A 14637-nucleotide genomic window follows, 5' to 3' on the forward strand; every position below is an offset into this window, starting at 1 on the left:
TAAATCACGGAGCAATTAGGGGTAATATAGGCAGACATGCCATCTATTTTTTAATTAAATATTATTAATTTTTTAATACATAAATGACTTATAATAATTAATTAGGGGTGATATATTAAAATCAGGATTAAAGCAGCTGAAATAAATATTATAAATATTTTTTTAATTAAATATTATTAATTCTAATATATAAATGACTTATAATAATTTATTTAGAACAATTTAATAAAAAAATATTATTAATTCTAATATATAAATAAATTATAATAATTAATTAGGGATAATATAGTAAATCACAAAATAATTAGGAGTAGTATAGTAATTGATGAAGCACGGGTCGAAACCAGTGCTTCTATTATATAGAAAGTATTCTTTTTATTAGTAAATAAAATAAAATAATTGATGAAATATTTTATTTTATACGAAGAATAAATAGAACCATAAATGTATTGATAAATATAAACTTAACAAATTGTGAGAAAATCGATCTAATTAAATACTCTACTTAAACTTGAAATTTACATTTACCCTTACCAATAATCAATAAACTCTTCTTTTTGTTCTTATCTCATCACTATCACAAAAAAAAATAAAAGAATATTTTCCTCGAAAACTTGTCAAAGGGGCAACCAAAAAATAAAGAATAGTACTTAGTACTTATACAAAGTCATCTTCCTTTATTCTTACTACAAAGATTTCCCCAAAAAATGTCCTTTTTCCAAGTCCATTAAAATTCCCAAAACCCTAAAACTCTCTCTTAACCCTTCAATTTAATCTCCAATTTCTCCATCAATTTCTCTTCTTTTTTTTTTTCGATTAAGTCTCTATGTGTTAAGTATCTAAGTTGTAAATAATAATTATAATTTTTGTGTGTGTTTATGGCATCGAAATCGTTAGCACCAGGGTTTAGATTTCACCCGACGGATGAAGAATTGGTTCGATATTATTTACGTAGGAAAATTCATGGAAGACCTTTTAAATCTGATCCTATTTCTGAGATTGATATTTACAAAGTTGAACCATGGGATCTTCCTGGTTAGTTCCTTTATTTGATTATTTTTTTTTTTGTATAGATCTATGTAATTTGACATTATATGTTGTAAATTTATTTGGTTTATTGATAATACTATTGTAAATTGTTAGAATTATAAGGTCTTTTTTATTATGTGCGAGCTTTGGTGGACAGAGCTACTTGGTATCTGTGTTGTGTTGGTGTGAGAGATAGCAGGTAATTTTTGTACCATGACTATGAATAAGGAGAATTTTGTGAGTTATAATGGTGAGGTTTTTCATATGTTTGAGCTTTGGTGGATAAAGTTACTCGGTATGGGTATGTGTGTTGTGCTGGTGTGAGGTAGCAGGTATTTTAGTACCATAACTATGAAAAAGAATGGAGATTTTGTAAGTTGTTAGAATGATGAGGTTTTTTTTATGTGTTTGAGCTTTGGCGGATAGAGTTACTTGGTATGTGTGCTCTATTGGTGGGAGGTAGCAGGTATTTTTGTAGCATGACTATGAAAAAGGAGAATTTTGTAAGTTGTTAGAATGGTGAGGTTTTTCATATGTTTGAGCTTTGGTGGATAGAGTTACTTGGTATGTGTGCTGTGCTAGTGTGAGGTTTTGGTACCATGACTATGAAAAAGAATGGAGAATTTTGTAAGTTGTTAGAATGATGAGGTTATTCATACGTTTGAGCCTTGGTGGACGGATAAAGTTACTCGGGACCTATGTTGTGTTGGTGGGAGGTAATTTGTAGTTTGTCGAGTGAGGTGGGTTGTACACCATGGCTATGAAAAAGAGAATTTTGTAAGTTGTTAGAATGATGAGGGGTTTCATATGTTTGAGCCTTGGTGGATAGAGTTACTTAGTATGTGTGTTGTGCTGGTGTGAGGTAGCATGTATCGTGTGTAATTTGTCGAGTATGGTGGCCTGTACACCAAACAACAACATACATATCCAGAGTAATCCACAAGTAGGGTCTGGGGAGCGTGGATTGTATGCAGCATTACCTTGCCCCTGGCTCAAACAAAGGTCCTGGGAATGGCCCCTACATGATGGCTATTAAAAAGAAAGGATTTTGTAACTTAATTATAATCTTTTCACTTTCCTGATAAGAAAAGAATTATCATAGTTCTTTTATGTTGCCTCAATGGAAGTACTAAAACTGAAGTTTAAAGCTTGTTTCTATTTAGTAAAAATTGCATTGGTTGAGTTGATTGTCAGATGCTTGTGAGTTATATTGTAAACTTCCTGTAATATTATGGTTCCTTAGGCATGTCAAGGCTGAAAACAAGAGATTTGGAGTGGTACTTCTTTAGTGTTCTTGATAAGAAGTACGGTAATGGAGCAAGGACCAACCGGGCGACAGAAAAAGGCTACTGGAAGACAACCGGAAAGGATAGGGCTGTCCATCGTGATAAGTCTCACGTTGTGGGGATGAAAAAGACTCTAGTTTATCACAGTGGCCGTGCTCCAAGGGGTCAGAGGACTAATTGGGTGATGCATGAGTACAGACTGATTGATGAGGAGTTAAAAAGAGTTGGAATTCCTCAGGTGTGGGTTCTAATTTTCTTTTGCATTTTTATTTTGTATTTTAATTAAGGGTGTTCGTATATAATCAGGTCTTCGGAAAATAGTGACTTTGTTTCAAATTGTGTATAATTATAAGCATCTCACGTCCTTATCCAGTTCCCTCAGTGCTGCTTCCGGAGGGAAATAGAAAATGCTGAAGGTAAGTAGTCCAATGGACACAGTGAATGCAAATTTTCTTTCTAATCCCTTGCCCTTGTTTGTGAGTGGTTGCGGGGTTGTGTTTTCCCCTTTTTGGGCCGCATTTCCTGTTGATTTTATTTGCCTACATAGTTTCATTACCTTTTCTTATTTCTTCTCTTTTTTATGGGCGAAAGGATGCATTCGTTCTATGTAGAGTCTTCCAGAAGAGTGGTGCAGGGCCAAAGAATGGGGAACAGTATGGGGCACCTTTTATTGATGAGGAATGGGAGGAAGATGAGTTACAACTGCTTCCGAAGGATGAGGCTGCTGAGGAATTTGTATTTGGTGATGATATTTATTTAGATGCAAATGAACTTGACCAGGTATTTATATAGGATGAATATGTTATCTTTTCCTTTGTTTACTGCATGTCTAGGTGATGCCGAAAGCCTGTTCACTTTCTCTCTCCCCACTCTTTCTGGCTTTCTCAAGAACTGCATAAACTGTTCTAGATTGACATCTTACATAGTCTGCATAAATCATAAGTATCAGAACATGATAGAAGCTGATTCGACTTTCACTTTGCTCTATCTCTATATGTTAGTAGTGGCTTGTAGTTTGTCATCAAGACATAAAGAGTAATCACTCTTAAGAAGTTAGCATGCTGCTGCAACCGACAGGCGACTGTTTCTCTAAAAATATTCCAGCCATTCTCTATCGGAAACAGCCTTTCTACCTCATTAGAGGTAGAGGTATGGACTGCGTACATCTTACCCCCCCCAGACCCCACTAGGTGGGAATACATTGGGTTTGTTGTTGTTGTTGTTGTTGTCTTATTTGTCAAGGCTTACGGTCCTCCTTTGAAACTTAATCCTGGTGAAATTTTGTAGAATCCTACAAGAAGGTTTAACCTATATGTTCTGATTTCTGGTAATTCTTCTCTTGCATGCAGATTCTTGGAACTGGCACTGCTGTGGCTGCTCTTCCTTTGGACTATTCTTATGGTGAAAATGGAAGTACGGAGGAGACAAATGGCTCCTCTGATGCGCAAAACTGGCTGCAGCAACCTGACGAGCTTAAACCAATTGATCTTGCTGTTCCAAAGAATTTTGGTGCTGATCAAGTTAATCATGAATATATTGGTGAATCAAGCCAGAACATGAACTCTGAAGATGGGGATTACTTGCTTAATGAACCAATTGAAAATGTGTCTAAAGACCTCCAATTTAATGGTGAAGCATTCCTCGAAGCTAATGATCTTTCAAATCCTGTTGAGGTTGACAGCTCTGGTTATGACATGCTCAAGGAATACCTTACTTACTTTGACGCAAATGACGACTTCCAGAATATGAGTTTTGATCCTTCAGTTTTGTTTGGAAATGATGATCAAATTTCTGATCAAGCACTGCTGGCTGAGAAGGTAACGTTATTTTCAGGCTTCACTCTCTCTTTGCCTGGCTGAGGCTTACATATTATGTTTTCTGTTGTGTGGCAGAATATTGGCGAGGTAACTCAGCAACTTAATACACCCAATGAAGGGCTTGGTGAGGATAAGAATGGTTTTGCATCTGCATCCTCTAAACTGGCACCAACTAAATTTGGATCAGGTAATGATGCAACTATTTTGACTCATTACAAATGGATATTTGCTATTTTGCCTTGTGTCAGTATTAGTCTCAACTTTTCTGGTTATCGGGCTTCTTTCCCCTTAATATAATTGTTATTTGCTTTTCAATATTGCAGATTATCAGTATCCATATATGAAGCGGGCAAGCCAGATGCTGGGCAATATTCAGGCTCCTCCAGCATTTGCTTCAGAGTTCCCTACTGAAGATGCAACTCTCCGTTTGAACTCATTGGCTTGGTCAGCTAGTTCGGTGCAGCTCACTGCTGGTTTACACATGTCTGCTGGTGGCAATGGGACAGGATGGCCATTGGGCAAGCACGGGGATTACAACATTATCCTATCTTTTGGCCTGTTACGGGGTGGTAGTGACGACTCTGGTAGCATTCATCCAGGAAAGACAACTTCGACGGTTTCCAGAGGCTGGTTCTATTATCTATTTTTTTCGTTCCTAATGCTCTCGATTAGCTTTAGAATTGGAACCATAATCTGTTCCAGTTAAGGTTTTGGCACTACAGGAGACTTGATCATACCAAAGCTCGAGGTAGATGTTATCATACTAATACTATGGTCTGTTATTGTATCTCAATTAGGACTTGATACTGCATAGTAGTAGAACTTCCCCCTCTTTTTTTTGTTCTTCCCTTTTATGGCGTTTTTTTTGGGTGGTACTTTATAGAATGTACCGTGTTGCAGTCTACTGATTGGATCATAATAAGATTCCAGCTCTGAAGCTTTGAACATGCTATTTTTAACTGTTTTTTAGGTTTAATTTGGAGGCATGAAGGGAACAGGTTTACTTCGTTCTATCCTACTGTCTCCAAACCCGACCTGTGGGTTACACCCGCTATTTGTGTTGGACTAAGTTGAAATCATCGAGTAATTCAACTTTGTGTCCAGCACCATATTTCTTGTCCTATTCTTCTGTAAATAGCCAATGATCCTGTAATATTTGATTGTACATATGACTAACAACTCTTTTGGTGAAAAACTACTACTCTGGTCACTGTGTAGTTGCCTACTAACATGGTAATACTGATGTTACTTCAAATGAACTTAATAGTAGTTCATAGAGCAACCTGTTCATTCTCAGAGAATGCACATAACTTGTAATCATGGAATTGACTTGATCCGAACATTTATTACTTGTAGCACTAACCAAATTTATTGTAATGTATCATCGACAATAGGAGGACTTGAATAGTGTCTCATTTATTGTTCCCCTTTTCGACCAAACCAAATTTATCGGTAGACTGATACCAATGGTGCATACATTACAAACAGCACTCTCATCGCTAACACTTAAAAAATCTTTTTATCTATGCAAGCTCTTAAACATTATCTGTTGTAAGCCATTTCTGCAAAATGGTTTGATTAAGGTGATTTCACATTTCTCCAGGAAGCATCGTATCCCCTGGCAGATCACAGACAGCGATACCCTAAAAAAAGACCCAAAAAAATAGACTTAGTTCATCCCAAGAGAAAGAACAACACAAAAGCTTTCAAGAGTTTTTCATGGCTGTTTAATACTCACCTCTCCAGTAAGGTGGGCTACACATCTTTTCTCCGCGAGCAACTCATCTTCTGACTGCAAAATTTTAGTCACGTAATTATATTATGTCTCAATATGCCCTTTCAATCATGTTTAATTGTGTAACTATCTCATCTAAACGTTTAAACAGTTGGACAATTTCAATTATTCTAGTACCTTCTTTATTCGGCTTCGGAGGTAGTCATCAAATATTACTTCTTTTACTAGTTCATAGTCACCATCTCCCTGTAAATGATAAGTTTCTTAGAGCTTATGATAGTATATGCTTAATATTTGATCAGATTAAATAGGAATTGGGGGAGAAAAAGAATTACTTTGGATCTACAAGGCATGCTGAAAACTATATCCTCTGCTATCCCATAAGGATTTCCATTTGTATATACCTACACATATTGTAGAAAAATTATAACAAGAAACTCCCAAATGTGAAATGACTAACATATAGTAGCAGATGATAGAAAACCAGAAGAATCGTGTACTATATATGGCATAAAGATTTTCGAACTATAGCACGATGTATATCAGGCAGCTCGGTACACTAAGCTACCGCTATGTGTGTACAGATCAATTCTTATCAGGTTTCATGTTAATAAGATTATCTGAACAAAAGCTTGGCCTTTTGCTCAGGTAATCTTGCCTACACTATAAGATTTATAGCCCTCCATTGAGAATTGAAAGATGATTTAAAGGTCCTCATCCAACATCTAGCGACTGTTAGATAAGCTGAAAGATACTCTAAATATAGTGTGATACTGGGTAAACCGGAGATTTTATTGTGTGCCACCGAGGATTTATGGTTACCAAAGCCTACAAACATTTTCGGTAAGGGCAGTAAACCGGCCTGTAAAAGGGTAAAGGCAGTAAGACAGCCCATACCATGTCACTCCACCACCTCCATACTTTTCTTGTTACACCAGTGGCTCTGATACCAGGTTGTTGGACTAACCAACCGTAAGTCACTGAAACAGTGTGAGTACCCTTAAACTTTATACATAACTTCTTTTTTACTACCACGTTCCAATGTAGAACGTTGTTTTCACATTCAACATTGACTTGCAATACAAAATACTTATGCTATGAATAATGCAAAGTTCTATCATCAACAACATACCTAGTGTGATTCCACAAGTGGGGTCTTGGGAGGGTAGGATATACGTAGACCTTACTCTACCTTTGTGGGGGTAGAGATGTTTCAGATAGACGTTCGACTCAAAAAAGTGCAACCAACGCAGAATACAAAGGAAAATAACGACAACAAAATAACAAGATAAAAGAAATTGAAGCAATAAAAATGAAGAATAAGATACTAAGCAAATAAAACAACTAAATATGGGGAAGATGACCCTAATTTCCTGCTTCTCCCTCGTAAGTGTATTACATCACGGGGCAAACTACTATCCTTCTATCCTAATCCTCGACCTCAAACATTCCTATCTAGGGTCATGTTTTCAGGAAGCTGAAGTAACTAATAGAACTTACTCCAGTAGAAAACCAATCTCCTTCAGGTGTAGGAGTGACAAGAGACCTTATTGCGTCAACAATCGACACAGCAGTTGATGCTGCTGAAGATCTTCCCCATTTCTGAATAAGTACACCACCTCTCTGCAAAATTAACTTAATCATTAGAGACTTTTTCACAAAAAAAAAAAAAAAGAACAGATGAAATGTGTTAATGTACAACATTGAAATTGATATTTTTTTACCTTTTGGACTTTTTCAGTGAACTCTTCCTCTAACCATTTAGTGTCCTTAATCACCTCTTTGACTGACAATCCATTAATTTTAGCATTTAAAAAGTCTGGAACCTGATAGCAAATAGATTAACCATGATGTTAGTAATGTAAAGATATGGTATTTGGGCATAATTCAGCCCCAAAAGGTAGCTCATGAGGGGACGATTGCCCAAGTCCATATAAGTTCCCCAATCGATATAGAACTCTAACCCACTCTTACACCCCCTTCACGTCCGGACCCAATTGAAGTATGGACCGGGAGTCCTAACCGGGATGGACGTGACTCAGATACCATGTAAAGATATGATACTGGGGCTAACTCAACCTCAAAAACTAGCTTATAAGAGGATAATTGCCCATGTCATATAAATAGAACACCGAATCATTCCACAACCGATGTGAGACATCATGAAGTGAAATAGCTTTGAAGAAATTAAATATTGATCATGAAACATAATTACCTGAGTAGTAGAGTGATTGCCCCAAATGGTAACGTTCGATACTTTGTCATAAAAGACTCCTGCTTTTAGAGCTAGCTGCACAAACCATGATATGTTGTGTTTACTTTTTTTTGTTCATCATGAAAAGACGGGGTTTTCCCTCATGGTCGCTCAACTTTATCTACTATATCCATGTTGTTCGAACTCTCTAAAAATATCTATTCTTGAAGGATCCAAGATGGGCGCAACAACATTTTTGGAGAGTCCGAGCAACATAGACTACCATTAGCAATAAAGTCACGATCTTTTTGTCACATTAAAGTAACTGAACTTTTCTCACAGACCTTCCCTTATTTGCGTGAACATGAGATGCTTTGTGCAGCGGGCTGCCCTTTATTATTTTTGTTTTATTAAAGTAACTGAACTTTACCTACAATAACAATATAGTCATAACTTTACCTACTATAGCAATAAGTTGGCTTGATTAACAGGTTTTGCCATTGTAGTAAGTAAATTTGGTGAATTTACTGTTACCATTGATAAAGTTCAGTTACTTCAGTCTGAGAAAGAATAGTTCTGTGATATTTACTGTAATAGTGGGTACAATTTAGTGATTTTTTCTCAGATACTTTCAAAGTAGTATTGTGACTTTATTATTATGTTAGCTAAAGTTCAGCGAACATACGTGAAATGAATCATGGAAAGAGTAAATGCAAATACTTGAATGTTTTGAGTGGTATAATACCTGGCATTTTGCTCTATTTTCATCTAACCTAGTCAAGGCATGGAAGTTCTTTGCTGGTATATTTGGAGCATTTTTCAAACAAATCAATGCACTACAAAAGGAACAGAAAAAGATACATTAGCAAATTAACAGAATAAAAACAGAAAAATAGAGAGTTGAAATTGAGTGAGACAGTTCATTACTTGGTATTACAAGGGTTGCCCACTACTATCACTTTGACATTGGGCGATGCAACGGCATTGAGCGCTTTCCCCTGCAATCATTTGAAAAACAACGCAAAATAGGGCTCAAAATTTTATCGTTTTGTCTCTCAAAAGCTGTAAAACTTGAGAGAAATGACGAAAATTGGTCCTTTATGTCTAGGGATTGATCTTAAATATTCCTTTTAATATACCTGTACCGTGTACACATTTTTTGTCCTTTATACTTACCGAAATTGATCAATTTTGGTCTTTATTATATTTAGAGGCACATGATGGTAGCCATATTTCACAAAATTGACCTTGTGAGAAGTACGTGAGTTGTTTGAACTGAAGAAACCATCAAAATAGACGTTTTCTTATTCGCACCTTAGGAAAAACGAGACCAGCAGTAGAAATAAACTAGATCAGAAAAGGAAGCACTGGAAAAAGATCATCTTGATGTTTATTTTTTCAGTTTAAATGGCTCATGTGCTTCTCAAGAGCTAGTTCAAAGAAGAAAAAACTATCACCACGTGGTTTAAACATTACGGAGAGCAAAAAGTTTAGTTTTTTTCAAACATAAATGAAAAAACTGTTCATATGTATATTTAAAGAACTGTCTAGACCAACCAACCCCTATAATGCCATACATAATAGACTGTTTTTTCATTTTCTCGCAAAATTTTATATGTAGGAGAACAACAACAAGAAGAGAAACCTGTGCAGCGTAGATTTGACCATTTATATCCAATAAGCCAGCTCGTTCCATACCGGGGCCTCGAGGCTTTGCACCAATGAGAAGTGCCCATTCTGCATCCTGGAAAACCTCATAAGGATCTGTGCCTATATTCACCTCCCTAAGCAAAGGATACAAAGAATCTTCAAGTTCCATAGCAACTCCTGCATAGTGATAAAAGAAGGATGAAATATGATGGCAATATGAATATAAGTGAACAAAACCTATGTTGCTCGGATACTCCAAAAATATATCGTACCCGTGTTGGATCCCCCAAAAACGGTTCTACTTTTGGAGGATCATACACGCACCTGTGAACCATTTTAAAGAGTCTGAGCTAACATAGCTAAAGACGTACCTTCGAGTGCTTGAAGTGAGCGTTCAGACCCCAATAGCCTTAATGCAATAGGTTGATCTGGCCCAAAAACCTCACCAGATGCAATCTGAGAAATCAAACAGATTATGTAATTCTAAGTTTCAACTTTGATGAAGGGAACCAAATTTTCACTAAGGGGATTCAAAATACAAAGTAGTAAACATACGAAGAAGCCAAGGTGGTTCAATATCTACTATATATACGTAAAAAATAATTTTGACCGCATATACATAGTGTAATTTTCCGACTCAGATACCCTAGCTCCACCCCTGATGATGAATTGCTAAAATGAACAAGCAAAATAATGCTTGATAACATTGTTCAAATGATTGACTCTGATCCAGTGTCATTCTTGTTAAACCATCGGCGAGATCAACGACATACTTTGGTCATTTTAAAGATTTTAGTGCAGCATTTTCACCAAGGTATTCACACCAAAGAAGAGATCTAGCAGAAAGATGTTGCTCGGACTCTTCAAAAACATCATTGAGTGTGTGTCGGATCCTTCAAAAGTAGTGCATTTTTGGAGGATCCGACATTGGTGCGGCAACATTTTTGGAAAGTCCGAGCAACTTAGGCAGAAACAGTGTCTATAAAAGGACAACAGGTTCAGAGGGCATAATAAACGTAGTTCTTCAAGATAGGGATCAAATAGAGTGCCAACATTTTGACAGAAAAATTGTGCATGGATTTCTTTTGTCGAAATTTAAGAAGATCCAAGAGCTTCTTACTTTGAAAAGAAGATGATTGGCAATCATCCCCGCAGCACCCGAGACAGCAACACTTATCATTTTCTTCCACGAACCCGTCTCTTCTTCCTGATAATTGAAAAAAGTAAAGAGATTATGCTTGAGAAAGAACACTTGCATAAAAGCCAAAGCATAGATACCACAACCTAACTGTTCAGTTATAACTCCGTGCGTGATATATCATTTGCACATTCCAAAACAATTGGCTTCGGTTTAGTTTCACTATAATTCATTATTGATCAACAACCATATACTATATCTTGAATCCCCTCGATATTGTGTATACATACTTCTTAATATTTTGACTCCTCTTAGTAAAAATACTGGCTCCACCACTGTGACGATGATAGTTTATGCAATAAGAACATCACTTAGAACAAGAAAAGGACACAAATGTATACATCATGGTTGTCATAAGCCAAAGTTCACCTGTATTCTACTTATACCACATGAATTTCAAACACCATTGAGCCATATGCTCACTAAGTGATCTATAAAATAATATCACTCTACTATTGCTTGAAACATTTTGGATGTTTTTTCAACAAGTCCACAAGAGGGAGTTAAAACATGTTGATACAATGTTAATAAGATCTATTATATTTTGGAGGATCCGATAAGGGTGTAACAACATTTTATTGAGAGTTGGAGCAACGTAAATCTGAACATGCTGGAGCATGTTCCTTGCATCATTTTTCTCGTTACTGATCTTACTTTCTATATAGCATTATTGTTAGTTTCCGTCAAAGAATTATACCACAAAGCCAACTATGCCTCAGCTTCAAACAAGTTGGGTCAGTTAGAGGTGGCAAAATTTGCCTAAGAAAACATAAACCTGCCCATTCGTTAGCTCATCCCATCAAAATTTGGAAACGGATATATAGCCCAAATTGACTAATGAAAAATCTTGTCAAAATAATTTCAAAAAGACATTATTTTTATTTGATATGTTACATAGAATCATAATAAAGGAAAAACATAGATTCATTAGGTATAAAATTTATTAAAAACAAAACAAAAAGCAATTTAAACTTAGTAAGAATTGGGCAGGTTGGGTTATGATCTGAATTTTAGCCCATTTCAGTCCAAGTAACTTTTGGACGGGTGAATAATCCAGCCATTTACTAACTCAAACCATTTTGATGTTCCCATATTCAGCCCAGCTTGTCCATTTGACACCTCTAGGATCGGCTATATGCATGAATTATATTTCTCACTAACCGAGGGGCATAGCTACATTGCTACATTGACTCAAGGGTAGTCAACTGAACACTCTTCGTCAAAAAATTATATTGTGCATATAGAAAATAATATTGTGTATCTATGCAAGAACTTACAGCCTTGAGATCATAAGTGAGACAGAAAACTCCATAACACTCATTTTTCTTCTTTGGATCATCAGCCTGCACTACTGTTGGTGCTTGAGCTTCTCTGCAACATCAATCAAGGTGACCAAATCAGATCATAAAACACAATATGCAAAGCTAATTTTTACTACTGTTGTCTCAATTTATGTGGCGATTCGACTAGACACGAAGTTTAAGAAAGAAAAACAAGCAAATCATAGACTTTCATGTAGCTATAAATCATCCACTAAGGATAAAACGAGAAGCTCAAAGTTATTTAGAGATAAGCATCCAGTACCCCCAACTATGGCCAAAGTTATAAGACACCCTCCAACTTCACAAGGGTCCTATTACCCCCGAACTCAATTTTAGCGCATTTTTTCACCCTTTTGTGCTGATGTAACATCTTTATTACATAAAATGGGTCCCACATCAAACGTGTCACGCAGCTAAAAAGTCGAAAAAGTGTCACGACAACTAAAAAGGTTGACAAAAATATGTTAAAATTTAGTTCGGGGTAATAGGCCCCCGTGAAGTTAAAGTGTATTGTAGTAAATTTGATCATAGTTCAGGGGTACCGGATGCTTCTATCAAGTTATTTATTTCTAAAATTTTGTTGTCTCAGTTTTCTTTTTCGTCTATTAAAAAAAGAATTCTCCTCATTTTTCGACAATAATTCTAACTTTAAACCACACGATTAAAGAGTGTTTTAGTACATTAAACATATCTTTAATTCAAGTCTACAAATTCAAAATTCATATTTATTTTCTTCAACTTCGTATGAAATCAAAATTAGACAAAGAAATTAAAACAAAGGGAGTAGTATTCTTTGTTGCACAAACTAGAACAAAAAAGTATGACACATAAATTGAGACAGTATTCTTTGTTGCACAAACTAAAACAAAAAAGTATGACACATAAATTGAGACAGCACAAGTAAGACAAACAAATTAAAATAGAGAAAAATAATATTCTTTGCTACACAAACTAAAAAAAGAAAATTACTACACATAAATTGAGATAGTCAAAATCAGAGAAACAAATCGAAATAAAGGAGTAATATTCTTTGATGCACAAACTAACAAAAGGAAAGTACGTCACATAAATTGAGACAGAAGAAATAGCATAAACCCAGAAAGTAACAACAACATACTTAGAAGTAACAGAGCAACATATTTGAGAAGAATAATTCGTTCTTGGTAAAGATCTAACGCTTAATCGACGCTGATGAGATATCTGAGTTGACACATAAGAAAGTTGTGATGAATACAAGCTAGTCCTTTTATTCAATGAAGAAGAAGGAATAAACTCTGCTACTGCCATTGCAGTAGAGAGAGAAAAAAAACACAACTAGTTGAAGTGATAAAGTAGTGTAAAAAATACAAGTTTAGTGAGGTAAAAGTGTGAGATTTTTTATTTTTTATTTTGAGGGAAAGAGTTTGAAGGTAAACAGAAGAAGAAGTAGCAGACGGGAAATATAATGGGAGTATGTGGTTTTGGAGGGACAAGTAGTTTGGATCAAAGTGTTGATTTTGAAATATAGGTATAAGGTTTGAGGGTATGACACTTGTCAACTAATATCCTTATCCCTTTGCTTTGGATTTATATGTTAATCTCTCCCTGTTAATTTATGTGAAGTAGTTTGATTCAGAATAGAGTTTGAGAAAAAAAAAAAATAAGGACTAATTTGATCATAAATTTTCAAGTAGTATTTGAGAAAAAATTTGATAAATAATGTTTAATCATATAATTTATCATTATTTAATAAATATTTTTGATAAATAATTCAAAATTACAAATACTAAAAAATACTAATATTTGAGCCAAATTTCAATTTTTGTGATTTTTTTAAAGGTAAAAATATATATTTCTCAAATACTATGACCAAACACATGATAAAATTTCACCTAAATTTTCACCCAAAAATCATTTGTCAAAAATACTTGGGAATATATAACCAAACACTAGTTAAGTCTCTGTGATGTTATAGGGTCGTTTGATATACAAGATAAAATGTGTCAGAATTAGGTCTAAAATGAATTTATACATTTGGTTGATGGTATTGTTAGTCACACACAATATAAGTTATATTTTAGATTTAGTTATGAAATATCTCTATCTTATTAGATTTACTTGGGATTATTTTATCCTATCTCTAATAAATTAATTTAGAAATCATAATTTTAAAACAATTTTATTGGTGCAACAGTACCAAATGATATGAGTCTCGAATATTAACGAATTTCCGATTTGAATTATTGAATTCTAAGTTTATTATTTATATATATAATAAATTTCTAACCATACATATTGGGTCCAAGTTATATTTACAAGATTCAGTGAATAATAACAATAATATATATACAGTAAAATTTCATAAGTGAAGTTTTGGAAGGGTAAAAAGACGTTATCACTATCTCAAGGAGGTAAAAATATAATTGA

At 35.0% G+C, this 14637-nt stretch overlaps 2 protein-coding genes across 3 annotated transcripts; one reads left to right on the forward strand and one right to left on the reverse strand.

Annotated features, from left to right (window-relative positions):
- The first annotated feature begins 624 nt into the window (after window positions 1-624).
- Window positions 625-5079, forward strand: LOC107850238 (NAC domain-containing protein 78). Of its 2 annotated transcripts, XM_047400748.1 has the most exons (6): window positions 625-1035; window positions 2273-2553; window positions 2907-3095; window positions 3665-4132; window positions 4208-4319; window positions 4456-5079. In XM_047400748.1, the coding sequence occupies exons 1-6, from the start codon at window positions 879-881 to the stop codon at window positions 4836-4838; spliced, it is 1590 nt and encodes a 529-aa protein (XP_047256704.1). In that variant the 5' UTR covers window positions 625-878; the 3' UTR covers window positions 4839-5079. The 2 variants fall into 2 exon arrangements, with proteins under 2 accessions (XP_047256704.1, XP_047256705.1); XM_047400749.1 differs by lacking the exon at window positions 625-1035 and having other exon boundaries at window positions 2273-2731.
- Window positions 5080-5528: 449 nt separating this feature from the next.
- LOC107850239 (malate dehydrogenase [NADP], chloroplastic) lies at window positions 5529-13766 on the reverse strand. The gene is made up of 14 exons (XM_016694641.2): window positions 13349-13766; window positions 12187-12280; window positions 10832-10918; window positions 10083-10167; window positions 9707-9888; window positions 8989-9059; window positions 8807-8897; window positions 8083-8157; window positions 7592-7693; window positions 7368-7490; window positions 6203-6271; window positions 6045-6113; window positions 5871-5924; window positions 5529-5775 (listed from the first exon to the last, which is right to left on the reverse strand). Exons 1-14 carry the CDS (start codon window positions 13516-13518, stop codon window positions 5722-5724), a joined length of 1326 nt encoding a protein of 441 aa, XP_016550127.1. The 5' UTR covers window positions 13519-13766; the 3' UTR covers window positions 5529-5721.
- Between the last annotated feature and the right edge of the window lie 871 nt (window positions 13767-14637).

Source organism: Capsicum annuum, chromosome 12, assembly GCF_002878395.1.
Source record: "Capsicum annuum cultivar UCD-10X-F1 chromosome 12, UCD10Xv1.1, whole genome shotgun sequence".
In the NCBI taxonomy this organism is placed as follows: Eukaryota; Viridiplantae; Streptophyta; class Magnoliopsida; order Solanales; family Solanaceae; genus Capsicum; species Capsicum annuum.

Excerpts from the sequence above, each read along its gene's own strand:
- LOC107850238 (XM_047400748.1), top strand. The coding sequence starts at position 879 with ATGGCATCGAAATCGTTAGCACCAGGGTTTAGATTTCACCCGACGGAT. Across the intron at positions 1,036-2,272 it reads TGAACCATGGGATCTTCCTG|GCATGTCAAGGCTGAAAACA; the intron begins GTTAGTTCCTTT and ends ATGGTTCCTTAG. Across the intron at positions 4,133-4,207 it reads AAGCACTGCTGGCTGAGAAG|AATATTGGCGAGGTAACTCA; the intron begins GTAACGTTATTT and ends GTTGTGTGGCAG.
- LOC107850239 (XM_016694641.2), bottom strand. The coding sequence starts at position 13,518 with ATGGCAGTAGCAGAGTTTATTCCTTCTTCTTCATTGAATAAAAGGACT. Across the intron at positions 10,168-10,831 it reads CCAATCATCTTCTTTTCAAA|ATTGCATCTGGTGAGGTTTT; the intron begins GTAAGAAGCTCT and ends TTGATTTCTCAG. Across the intron at positions 9,889-10,082 it reads CTCACTTCAAGCACTCGAAG|GAGTTGCTATGGAACTTGAA; the intron begins GTACGTCTTTAG and ends ATCACTATGCAG.